Here is a 12,370-nt window from a genome sequence, read left to right as displayed (position 1 = left end):
ACGCTCCGCGCTCGATCATGGCCCTCTCCTCCTCCGACAAACAGTACCGCTCGTAATGCTCCATCGCCGTCGTATACCCCGAGAACGACCGGATGTTCCCGGCCTCCTATTAAAATTTGAAACAAAGCTATCTTTAGTTTTGGAATAAATTTGGAAGAGATTTGAACAAAAATGGAAAAGGATAAGTAATGAGTTAGGGAATTCCTATTTACCAAGCTCTTCACCGTCCTGTAGGACAAGTGACCCTCTGCAGCCCACACAAGGTGCCTACTCTCCCGTCTCGGCCACGCGGAGCACCTCTCACCGGTGACCCCCTCGTCCGAGGTGGGCCCGTCTCGGAATCTCCTCCTCGTCAGCAGCCTCCTCCTCGGGAACCTCCTCTGCAGCAGCCATCACCGCGGCGGTGAAGGCCTGCTCTAAAGCCTCCTCAACAACAGGGGCGTCTATATCCATAGGATCTCTCCCAGAAGTAGAAGCGTCGTCACCTGCAACGATTAAAGCAAATCCAGGCCGCGTCACATGACGACAAGCCCTTGTTAAGTAGTTTTCGAGCCTTCAAGGCCCAGGAATCGCCCCTTTCCGGCCATCCTTGGCCGTGTTCCCGCCAAATCAATCACTCATGTGATGGATAGGGTCAAGCCAAGCCCAAGTCAAAACCTAGTTCCGAGTTCGGGTCGAAAATTCGGCAGCATTTCGCTATAACGGCGATTATGCCCTAAAAGGTGTCCTGCAAAAGTTGTCACAAACCAAACTTCCGAGATGACAGAAAGTTTACCCATCATCCAAGGGTCCCTACTATCAAATTTCATCACAAATGGGCAATCCTAAGGCCATTTTCGAAGCAATTTTCGATCTAGCTGTGAAACCGTCTCAAAATTCGCTCAAGGGCTCAAAACTTGATGAAAATTCGAAGTAAATACACGGTTATGTTCCTAACATTGCCTACTACTCGTTTCTAGTATCAATTTGGCATGAAAAATTCATTTGGGGGAAAAGCCCCAAATTTTCGATCAATTGGGTCGAAAACCCTAATGTTCGCGGCTCAAAATTCGACAAATATGGAAGATTAATGCAAGATTAAAGCACATACCTCGATTAGTCATATTTTAAGCAAGCTTTTGAATCCAACCTTGATAGAAATGGTGAAGATTTGAGAGAGAAATTGAAGGATTTGTGTTTCAAATAATGAACATAAACCTTTCGATTTCGCGTTTTTACGCGAATTCTTTGAATTGGGGAATGACGCAAAGAGGGCCAAGCGCCTCTTCCAAGAGACGCAGCTCTTGCTGCGCCTCTTCCTTTGTTTCCCTCCCGATGGATTTTCAAAAATCCGTTATGAGTTCGTTACTCGTGGGCCCATCTTTGGTGCGCCTCTTCCTCGATGACATTTTATCACTTTGGTCCGTTTCGACGATTTCCTTTCGTCCCGCCCGCATTTTATCCAAAGTCGACAATATTTCGCAGATTGTCCGAGTTCATTTTATCCCGCATGCAAGATTTCGCAGTATTGCTCAACCATTTTGGCGCAAAGAGTATTTTGCGATCGCTCACTCGAGACTTTCTTTCATGACGATTCAGATGTTCCTAGTCGTCAAATCATTTTATCCGGCGCAGTAGTATTTTGCAGTACTGCTCATTCGAAGTTTCCCCTACGACGATCAAGATGTTCCTCGTCGTCGATAGGTCCCCAACAAGAGTTCGCTTGAGACCGACGCAAGCGATTCAACTTCCAAATTTCGCTGAGACTTCGCTCGAGACCGACGCAGCGGATTTCCCCGGCTTTCTACCGACGTCCTGCTGTTTTCAATGTCTCTTATTCCCCGCGAAGTTCGATTAAGTCTTAGGTATAGTCTCTTCTTATGGTCAAGGCGAGCCTCCTTACGTAGTCTAATGGACTTTAAACGACCCTCCCGATAGTCGACAGACTCTAAAATGTTCCCGACGACAGTCCTTGGCTCGGACCCCTGAGCCGCCTCGCGTCGCCATAGTCGTCGAGTTGTAATCTTGATTGACCTGATGGCTATACTTTGACTTTCGCCTTGTCCAAGCCTCGGTCAAAGTGGGGGCTCAGAGACACCTCGTTTCTGCACCCCTCGCAAACCACCCGGTGATGATTGGGCCGCATGTTTGATTCGCGGAACGATTAGTGACAGTTCGTAAGATTATCGTCAAGTGATTGCTCAAATATAAATGTCAACCTCTTAGTTGTCATCTACGTGCCGATACGGTCGTTTTGCGATAATTATTAGAGTACATTCGAGTCCGGTCAAAAACCGTCTCCATTTTCTCGATAGTCATGTTAAATCCCGAGTCGGAATGTTCTGGAATGTTCCGGATATTTCTATTCCATATTCATCAAATTTTATCTTTTGGCAAATAATATCCCGTAATATTTAAAAGATAATCGAATAAATCCGTCCTACCATAACTAAAACACGGAAATCTTTCTTAAGCAGGAGGAAACCTCCTGGGAACAGACGCAGCAGGTGCTGCGCCTCTTCCAAGAGACGCAGTGGCTGCTGCGCCTCTTCCCAAACCCTTCTTTGCATGATTTACGTATCTTTTTTTTATATCTTTCCGAGATTCACTTCCAAAGAGTCTCCGAAACCCTATTCCTTCACGTGATTAGTATAAATAGGAGCTTTCGTTCCTCATATTTCTCACGCGAGTGTCCGCCCTTCTCTTCTCCCTTTGCATTCTAGACTTCGTTCTTACTAATTGGCGCCTACGTGCTTGGACTTCCGACCACGTAAGCTCGGATCCTTCCGGGTACCAGCCTTTCCGTTGCATGACCGACCAATTTGACCACTACACTCAATCAATCTAATTAATTTAATCAATCGTTTTCCTCTTACGAGGGCACTCTTTCCTTGCATTCGCGTCGAGCATTCACTAATCGATCTTCTTAGTTCTTCTCGTTAAACAACATGTAAGTCTGAGGGTGTATAATTCCTTTTATTTATTGCATTTAATTACTGTATAACAATTGTAAGGTTTATGTCGAAAGTATCTCATTAAAACCGATTTCTAAAACCGTCTTTAAAACCTTTTTTGCGGATTTCCGGTGAGATGAGACAATCGAGAAAAGACGCAAAGAATCGCGCCGCGCCTCTTCAAAGGAGCGCAAGACTGCCGCGCCTCTTTGTGAGGCTGCCGCAGTTCCTGCTTCTTTTCTTCTTCCTCCGTCCTCTGCAATTCGTATCAAATTTATTTGTTTTGTTTGTTCGTCTGTTAATTCTCCGTCATAAAATCATAGTAATTAGCATGTATATTGTATCATATATTTCATCATTCATTAACATGTTTAAATCGTCATAAATCCGACTTAAATCCCAAATAATCCATATTTGCGGGTTTTCGTCATTATATTCAAACTCGGATTTTAGAGATTCAATTCGTTCATGTTGGGTTTCTGGGATTCATTGTTGATATATTTTCATCTGTTTAGTCATTAATCCGCCATCATTCATCATGTTTAATCTAATTAATTCGTTAGTTAGTTTAATTAATCATTCATTAACATCGACCCTTCACATAATTAATCCGTTTATTTCCGTCTTCATCCATGTTTTGCTGTTTTATGGCCTCAATCATATGTTAAATAATCTGTAAATCACTTTCATCCGAGTACATAATCTAAATCAGTCCATTAAATTCACCAATTAACGTTAACAATTGCAGTTTTGGCTTCACAGCCAGAGTTCGTCCTTGGAACAGACGCAGCTGTCTGCTGCGCTCTTCTTCCAAAGGGCGCAGATTCTCTTTGCGCTGTTCCAGGACGACTTCTTCCCCCCAACTCCTTTTACTCGCCTTGACCTAGATTAATTAGCTACGTATTAATCAACTAGTATCTCGTATTATCACCTTCGATCCGTCGTGTTTTATTCTTTTGTTCCTTTTTATCAAATCATCCGTTTTAAAGGTATTTTCGACATAAATCGCCTAATCCAATGTAATCAATGTAATTTCCATTATTGTAATTTATTTTATTTGTTTCATTGTTTTGTATGCTCCCATATGTAATTGAACATTAAATCTTACTTCGACCCTAATTGTTTGCTAATTAAGTGTTCACCGACTTAGCTAATTTCACATGTTAGGATTAAAATTTGGATGTTGCATTGCATGCATATAGCCGACGATATATCAAGTACGAATAACTTCCCTAATCATTAGTAGAGGCCGCTATCGAGGCGGGCGGGATTAGGTGTTCGATCAAAAGAGCTTCCTAATACGTACCCTCACCCCTTACTCCAGATCTCCGTGAGCACCCGTGTTCATTGGCATCCACGAGAGTCATTCTAGACATAGAATGCTAAGGGTAACGATTGCTTAGTGTTCATGTCACTACTTTGTGTCTTGACATGACACGAGGTATTCGAACGGTTCCAATTTCCCATAAAAATTGGTGGCGACTCCATACAAAATGCAAACGCTTGTTTTAGAGCCCCTTCACTCCCAAGCGCCCCCGTGGGCGGCCCCGCTGTCCACACTAACATAATTAAAAATATGAGAATTTGTAACCCTATTAGGGAAAATACTTGTGTTCTCCGAAAGAACATCCTCCTTATATTCAAAAGAGGAAGACCATGCTCCCGAAGGACACATCCTTTGGGTGTAAGGAAGACGTCCTCCCGGAGAACACAAGTATTTCTCCCCTGTTAGAAGAATTTCTATAAGTAAGAGGGAAAAAAAAAGAATAGAGTGTGTATAAACAATACTCCTAATATCTTAGGAAGGAAATATGGTTTCAAAGTTCAAATCTAACTGGCACACAGCTTGTTAGCTTCCCTACATATTAACCTAAGCCTTATAACTTGGTTCCATCATGATTAGCACGGGACAATGAAGGTGAGTAAACAAAATCAATATGAAACTAATTAAGTCGATCAAAGTAACTCATTGTGATAAGATGGGAAAAAGTGAAAACCTTTACAAAAATAAGGGGTAATATACTCCATATACAGTAGTTAGAGACTCCAAATATATAATATGATTTACATACTTCAATCCCATGCACGGATTAGTAACAAAATCTATTGTCTTCATCCTAATGTATACTCCAAAACACAGTCCAAATAGATAGTCCGTATACTCTAATATTTTGATTTCGACCTACAAAAAAAAGAATCAAAGTGTCAGTATATTTAACAAAAACCAATGCAAACTCAAAGCTTTAATTAAGTAACACCAATTACAGGTTAAAAACAAAACGTATAAAATATTGCACAATGAAATATTGAATTAAACAACATTAATAATTAATAATAACAATTAATAAATACAGAAAAAACGGTTAATCCTTAAAAGTTGGGTGTTGCGACTTGCCGTCTTGGTCGACCTATTTATAGTGGGAGAGAGTTAACATATAGTAGGGCACAATTACTCCAAATATTATGAGGAGATGAGGAGTTTTTATTAAAAAGAATTAGTTACTAAACTCTATCCTAACAAAGTAGGTCTCCAACATAATAAGGAGTATAATGCATATGAAATACAAACAATAAATAACGTCTCAAGAGATAGAAATTCTATTTAATATCATTGAAACTCTATCGTATAAGAGATAGAATTTCTATTTAATATCATTGAAACTCTATCGTATAAATCATTTAGTTTGTATATCTTTCAAACTCTATCGTATAAATTATTTATTTATTAAAATTATTAAATAAAATAAAGATTTATTTTATGTGGCATGCTAAAATTGGACTCTCTATAAACGCTCGAAAAAAGCTTCCTTTATTATTATATATATATATATATATATATATATATATATATATATATATATATATATATATATATATATATATATATATATATATATAAAATAGGATCCTGTGCGAACCTAAAGTTCGGTGCGAATCGTGCAAACTAAAAATCCCAACCCCTTACTCTATCAGCTTTACACACTCCCGTTACTTTCCCAAATAAATCAAAACCCAACAATTCAATTCCTCCTCCACGTCTTCTCCCACACACTACCGACTACCCTCTCCCAATTAATCCTGTGCTTAACTTTTAATCGACGCCGATGTCGAGCTCCATCAACAACCGTCAATCGCCGATGTTGACATTCTCGACCGACGAGAACTATTTAGACTCGAAATCTGCCGTCGGACCCGTCTCCTCTTCTCCATTTCGAATTCAAGATCATTTCCGACCAACAACCTCCTACGAAAACGATATATATACGTAAAATCGATACTTAATTCTCAAATCGACAAAAAATGGCGATTAATTGTCGAAAACTAAGACGGTCGGGATTGTTGAGTGAGTTGGATCTGATTAGGTTTGACGGTTTTGAGGTGTGTATAAGGGATTATGGGTGGTAGGGGGTGAGTAGACACCGCACATCGGTGGGTTTGACGATGACCGGTGCGAGGGACTTTGAGAAATCGGGGAAATGTAGGAGGGGTCAGGTCTTTGTGGTCGGTGATGTGGACGCCGGTATTGGTGTGAAGTCGGGAGAAGGGAGTAGGTGCTGGTACTGGTGATAGTGGTGGTGGGCGGTGGTATGGTGATGTGCAGTGGTGGGTGGTCTGATGGCCGGATACACTCATTAGTATTGTAGATACATTTGTTAATAAGCCCTGGATACACACGATATTACTGTTGGATACACAAATTGATTTGTGTATCTAGTAGTAAGACTATGTGTATCTGAGAGTAGTAATATGGGTATCTTGGTAGTTCATACGGTGTCAGGGACTCGTAGGGATGCTGTTGAAACAGCCTTGGACACACTACAGTCATAGCTAGAAAGCCGGGGTGACATTGGAATGTTGGTGCATCAACTAATTGGATATGGGAGTTCATGGTTTCTTCTTTTCTGCCGATTAGTAGTTCGGGTAATATGAAGAGTGAACAAGAATGAGTTGTCTCGAGTTTTAGCGCTTAGACAAGCTCCTTGGTAGGGAGAAGGCTTGACATGGAGAAAGATATCCTTGAATGTACTAATGTACAAATAGCCGCTTTGAGAATGTATAGCTGCTACTTTGATTCATGTTATTGCTGTTATACGCAAGGGGTGTTAAGGCTTTGAGAATGTACTAATGTACAAATAGCCGCTTTGAGAAAGATTGCTGTCATAACAAGCTTGTTAAGTATCTGAAGGATAATGATGTTATTATTCCAGGTCTTTTAATCTATTTCAGTTTGTTGTCATAACAAGCTTGTTCAGTACCTTCTCCTTTTCTTTTGAATTCCCTCAATTTTAAAATGGACAAGAATCCTGATGTTTATTTTGTTCAGGTTTTGAAGGTCTTAAAGACATGGCTTTGCACCCAAGTGGTTGTTCTTGCTGCAAAGAGGCCCAGAAGAATGACGAATCCGATGGTATCCCTCACAATTCTTTCACTCGATCTTTTTGTAAACTCGTGTGATAAGTTCTCCTCAGTTATGCGTCTTTTTTATTGATTATGTGTGTATGTTCTTACTTAATTTTCACTCACCTACCGCTCCTAGTGAGATTTCTGTTGTATGTGGAGCATAATATTGTAGCAGACTTGCAATATTGCGGACTTACTCCTTGTTTTGAAAGCCATCCATATATTCTAAGCACTTCTGCATCTTAATTTGTAGCCTATTCAGAGTTGAGCATGATGGCAAGCGAACACATAAACCCGTACCTACTAGATGGAAAGGAAGGAGTGGTAGAAAACATGGTGGTGGATGACACTAATGGAGGCGAGCGCATGTACACTAGAATCGACATGCCTGGTCTGGGAGTGAAGAACAACAAAGTGAGAGTCGAAAATGGTATCTCTTTGATCTTCGGAGGAGAAGGCTCACAGGAACACCCTTTTGATGAAGGCGGCCGTACTTATGCAGCAAGCTTGACATTTCAGTGTAGTTGCTGCAAGATGGTTGATGTGAAGCATGTAATGAAGGATGGAGTTTTAATGGTATTGCTCCGTAAACACACCGCTCCAGGTAGTTCAGGAATGGATTGCATGATGACCTTACTTGAGAAGTCTTAATCTTTTTAATGCTGTTCTGTTGCTAGGTTATTGTCCCAAATCTCTTGGGTTTTGGTGGGATTTCAGACATGAATTTGGAGAAAAACATCATACTTTGTGCTTCAGCTAGTTTGTTGTTTGTATACTAGTTGTAACGTATCTTATTTACTTCTAGTTATGAAATTTATAAATTGTTCTCTTGTTGAACACAACTCTAATTTCCATCGCTTACTAGATAGTACACTATAAGATGTTAGATACACATCTCTGGCACCCCAAATACACTTCGTTACGCTGCTAGATGCACTCCGTGAAGTTCCTATATACACTCTATAAGATGTTAGATACACATCTGTGGCATCCCAGATACACTCCGTTACGCTGCTAGATGCACTCCGTTAAGTTCCTATATACACTTCTTAAGTTGTTAGATACACATCTTTGGCACCCCCGATACACTTCGTTAAGGTGCTAAATACACTCATTAAATTACAAGATACACATCTCTAGCACCCTAAATACACTCATTGAGTTGATGGTGATGCACTATTGGTTGAAACAAATTCACTGACTTGCAGAAAAGTGATTATAAATGAGTATGAATTGCTGCTATGAAGCTGATAGCATCAATTCATTGTGACATGGTTTATTGAGATGTTATCGAGTGAGGGAAACTAAAGGGTAGATACACAGCTCGAACGACTTTAGGAGCCTGTTATGAACGTTCCTTGTGGTGATACATGTTTATTGCGGTAATAATAGTTATTTGTATACAGCAGCTAATCTAATACGCCTATGATTTGGCGCTAAACACTTCAATATATACGTGACTCGGTGTACCTACATGGCGCCAAATGATCTAATTTGAATGCGATGATACGTGATCGATTGAGAACTGTCAATAAGTATAGGAACTCCCTCCAACTCTTTGAAACCATCTCATTCTATTTGGAATGGGCTTCGCCTTTTCTGTCCTACTCGCTTTTGTTAATCCGTCTACTACTGATTCACGGCAAAGCCTTAGGGATACGTCTGTGCATTACTATCATGTTGCAAAGATAAAGCGGTGCGGGCGATCGTCTTCTCGTTATGTGAGAAAAACTAAGACTTGGCTTTAAAGACTAAATAATGGTTTTATAATTTCATAACTAAGTGAAAAGTGTGTTACTCAAGTACAATACACCATTTTTTATACGATATACGAGCAAATAGCTTCTCGATTTTCATTATGATTCAAGAATAATTATAACCAATACACAAGAATAACTTTATGATAGGAAACTTTTTATGTAGCAGTAGCTTACATGTAACTGCTGTAAAACAGGTAAAATCAACATATTATTATCAGACAGTTAGATTCCTTGCAAGAATACCCTCAAATGTAATTCCAGGACCAAATGCCAAAATCAATCCCCAATCATTATCACTCTTTTCTCCATTCTTCTTTTTCAACCCTTCTTCAATCATATACTCCATCACATACACAATTGTATTACTGCTAGCATTCCCGTAATCCAGAATTGTTGAAATAGTTACGCTTAACTTTTGTAGATGCGTGTAATTATTGTAGGTGGTACTGCATTGATCATCATCTCCAAATTCATCTTGTACCCCTCTCTTAACTCCTTCAATACTGCAAATTTTGATTGCTGCAAGACAAATGCTTCGATATAAGAATATGATTACCAGCAATGTTACTTAAAATCGGCTGAAAGTGTCTCCGATGAAGTGATCGGGTGTTGTATGAAAGTCTCAAATTGTAGTGATACACTCTTTTACATTATAAACTGTAATTTCTCAAATCGGCTAAATTATAAACTGTAATTTCTCCTAGAAAAATTTGGCCACGGTTACGACTTGAGAAGGAGTGATACACTCTTTTACATTCCTAAGCTAAATACACTTTTTTAGATTGCTACATACACTCCTTTACCTTTCAAGATACACATTTCCGGCAAACTAGATACACTCATACCTTGCTAGATACACGTCTATGGAATGCTAGATACACCCTTTTAGATTGCTAGATACAATCTCTTACCTTACTAGATACACACTTTTAGATTGGTAGATACATTCTTTTACCTTGCTAGATACACATCTCTAGCATTCAAGATACACTCATTTACCTTCTCTTCAAAAAAAAAAATACTCATTTACCTTCTTAGATACACTCTTTTAGATTGCTAGATACAATCTCTTACCTTACTAGATACACACTTTTAGATTGCTAGATAGACTTTTTTAGATTGCTAAATGCACTTCTTAATCTTGCTAGATACATTTTTTAATCTTGCTAGATACACTCCTTGACATTGCTAGATACACTTATTTACCTTTCTTAGATACACTCTTTTAGATTGCTAGATACACTCATTTGCTTTGCTAAATACAATTTACCTTGCCATGAATATACACATCTCTTCCCCATACATGAAACGAAGCAGAGAAGCATGATAAATAACAATAATTGTGTTGGGTTACTGCTATAAGATCCCATATTATGCACATCATTTATCAGATCTTCAACTACTATTATACTACTAATTTCCATTCAACATTCTCCAATTTTCGAAAACAACTATAATCAACTACTACTATACTACTAATATATCATAATACACATCTAATTAACCAAAAGTTAGTAAACTTAGTAACAGCCTTAGTCCCTTCGGAAACTAACATGATTCGCCAATTCACCAGGAAGAGCAAGTGTGACACCGGCTGAACTTATGAAAGAAAGAATTTGACAAGTTGAACACCACCGGCCTTGAGAATGTACTCAAAAGCATTGTTCATCAGGCCTCCGTTACAGCCAGCATCGCATGAATTGTATTCTTCAGGATCACACTGCGTATTATAATGAAATTATCCTATTAGAAAGGCAATCAAACGTAACCCACGTCGTCCCTTTATCATACTACGCCAATACCATATTATTAAGCAGGGATCAACAGTCGAAAATGCTTTGCTTGCTCAACATAATTCAAAATGTCGACCCATTCTTCACCTTATGACACCTAAGTTGATTAAACCAAAATTACATGCTTAACATCTTCAAGTTATGAAAACATGAAAAGGTTACATCAAACATTGGATAGGAAAATTTTTCGGTAACGCAGGACACAATTCACGCTTTTCAATGAATTTTCAATTTGAAACCTCAAGCTCAATCCGTGTCTACAATATTACCAAGTCCTATCATAGGATCGTCGTATCTCAATGTCAACAAGCATATCAATTTGGAGACGAGCACCAAATCGACCAAACGAGCCTACTACTCTGACGCACGTCTTTTCAAATGAATGAGAGTAAAAGTAAACATGAGGGAAATGAAACGAGAAGTCGAGAATACACAAAATCAGGAGAAAGAAGAGACCTCATGGTCACAATCAACCAGTTGTTGTTCACTGAGACTAACAAGTTCGCCAGTGGCGAGGAAATGAGCACCTTCCAATGCACCTGTGGTACTGAAAGACCAGCATGATCCACATGACCCCTGTTTCATTCATTGTGTTCCGGCAGTCAATATCAATAGTCAAACTAATTCTACAAGCTACTTAATCAGAGAATCATATACCTACCCTCAATCAACATTCTGCAGCAATATTACATACTCATGAACCAGTCCGATTACTTCTCTATTACTCGAGTCCACAGTGTCAAGATTCATGCCTGGAACACCATGAGTTCAGTACTTCACACAAATGTACATAGTCAAATCTTCCCAATTTTTATAAACCCAGTTTCTTAATTAAAATTCACACCTAAAAACATTTTTTTTTTATTGTAATCTTATTTTTCGCACTAAACTAATTCTTAAGTCTTTACAATTGAATAGATTCAAAATACTAAACAACAAAGATTAAAATAAGAATTGAATCTAACCTTTTTGCTATAATAGACTAAAATCCGTTCTTGAAAAGGGTCATTGACGAAAATATAGATGGTAGGAGTGGCGGTGGAAGTGGCGGCCGATAGTGGTAGTGACGGCCGGTGGTGGAAGTGACGGCTAGCGGTGGAAGTGGTGGGAGGCGATCAAAGTTCAAAGTGTGTGTGGTGGGAGGGTGTCTAATTGTTTCAATTTGTTAGATTAGGTGGTCGTTGTGGGTGTGTCTGCGTTTTCCTACTGTGATTGGGTGTCCTGGCGTCGGCTATCGGAGGTCGTGGCTTGTGTGTTGGGGTGAGAGAGGAAGAGGATATTAATAATTGAATGTCAGGGAGCAAATATGAGATGGAGTGGAAGAATAGTTTAAAATTGAAATGTCGGTAGCGTGTTTTATTGATTTGGGTTAGTTCGCACCGTACTTTAGTTCGCACTTGACCCCAACCCTATATATATATATATATATATATATATATATATATATATATATATATATATATATATATATATATATATATAT

General features: G+C 39.1%; 1 protein-coding gene and 1 long non-coding RNA gene across 3 annotated transcripts; one reads left to right on the top strand and one right to left on the bottom strand.

Annotated features, from left to right (window-relative positions):
• Positions 1 to 6,864: 6,864 nt before the first annotated feature.
• LOC141646189 (heat shock 22 kDa protein, mitochondrial-like) lies at positions 6,865 to 8,147 on the top strand. The gene is made up of 3 exons (XM_074454184.1): positions 6,865 to 7,141; positions 7,258 to 7,341; positions 7,588 to 8,147. Exons 2-3 carry the CDS (start codon positions 7,278 to 7,280, stop codon positions 7,983 to 7,985), a joined length of 462 nt encoding a protein of 153 aa, XP_074310285.1. The 5' UTR covers positions 6,865 to 7,141; positions 7,258 to 7,277; the 3' UTR covers positions 7,986 to 8,147.
• A 1,084-nt stretch (positions 8,148 to 9,231) lies between these two features.
• On the bottom strand, positions 9,232 to 11,937 carry LOC141646188 (uncharacterized). Of its 2 annotated transcripts, XR_012545412.1 has the most exons (5): positions 11,853 to 11,937; positions 11,549 to 11,639; positions 11,344 to 11,463; positions 10,648 to 10,814; positions 9,232 to 9,613 (listed from the first exon to the last, which is right to left on the bottom strand). It is a non-coding gene; the product is annotated as an uncharacterized LOC141646188 (long non-coding RNA). The 2 variants fall into 2 exon arrangements; XR_012545411.1 differs by lacking the exon at positions 9,232 to 9,613 and having other exon boundaries at positions 10,478 to 10,814.
• Positions 11,938 to 12,370: the final 433 nt, after the last annotated feature.

This window comes from Silene latifolia, chromosome 3, assembly GCF_048544455.1.
Source record: "Silene latifolia isolate original U9 population chromosome 3, ASM4854445v1, whole genome shotgun sequence".
In the NCBI taxonomy this organism is placed as follows: domain Eukaryota; kingdom Viridiplantae; phylum Streptophyta; class Magnoliopsida; order Caryophyllales; family Caryophyllaceae; genus Silene; species Silene latifolia.
The sequence above is the reverse complement of the archived record's forward strand: the minus strand, read 5'-3'. Positions and strand labels throughout refer to the sequence as shown.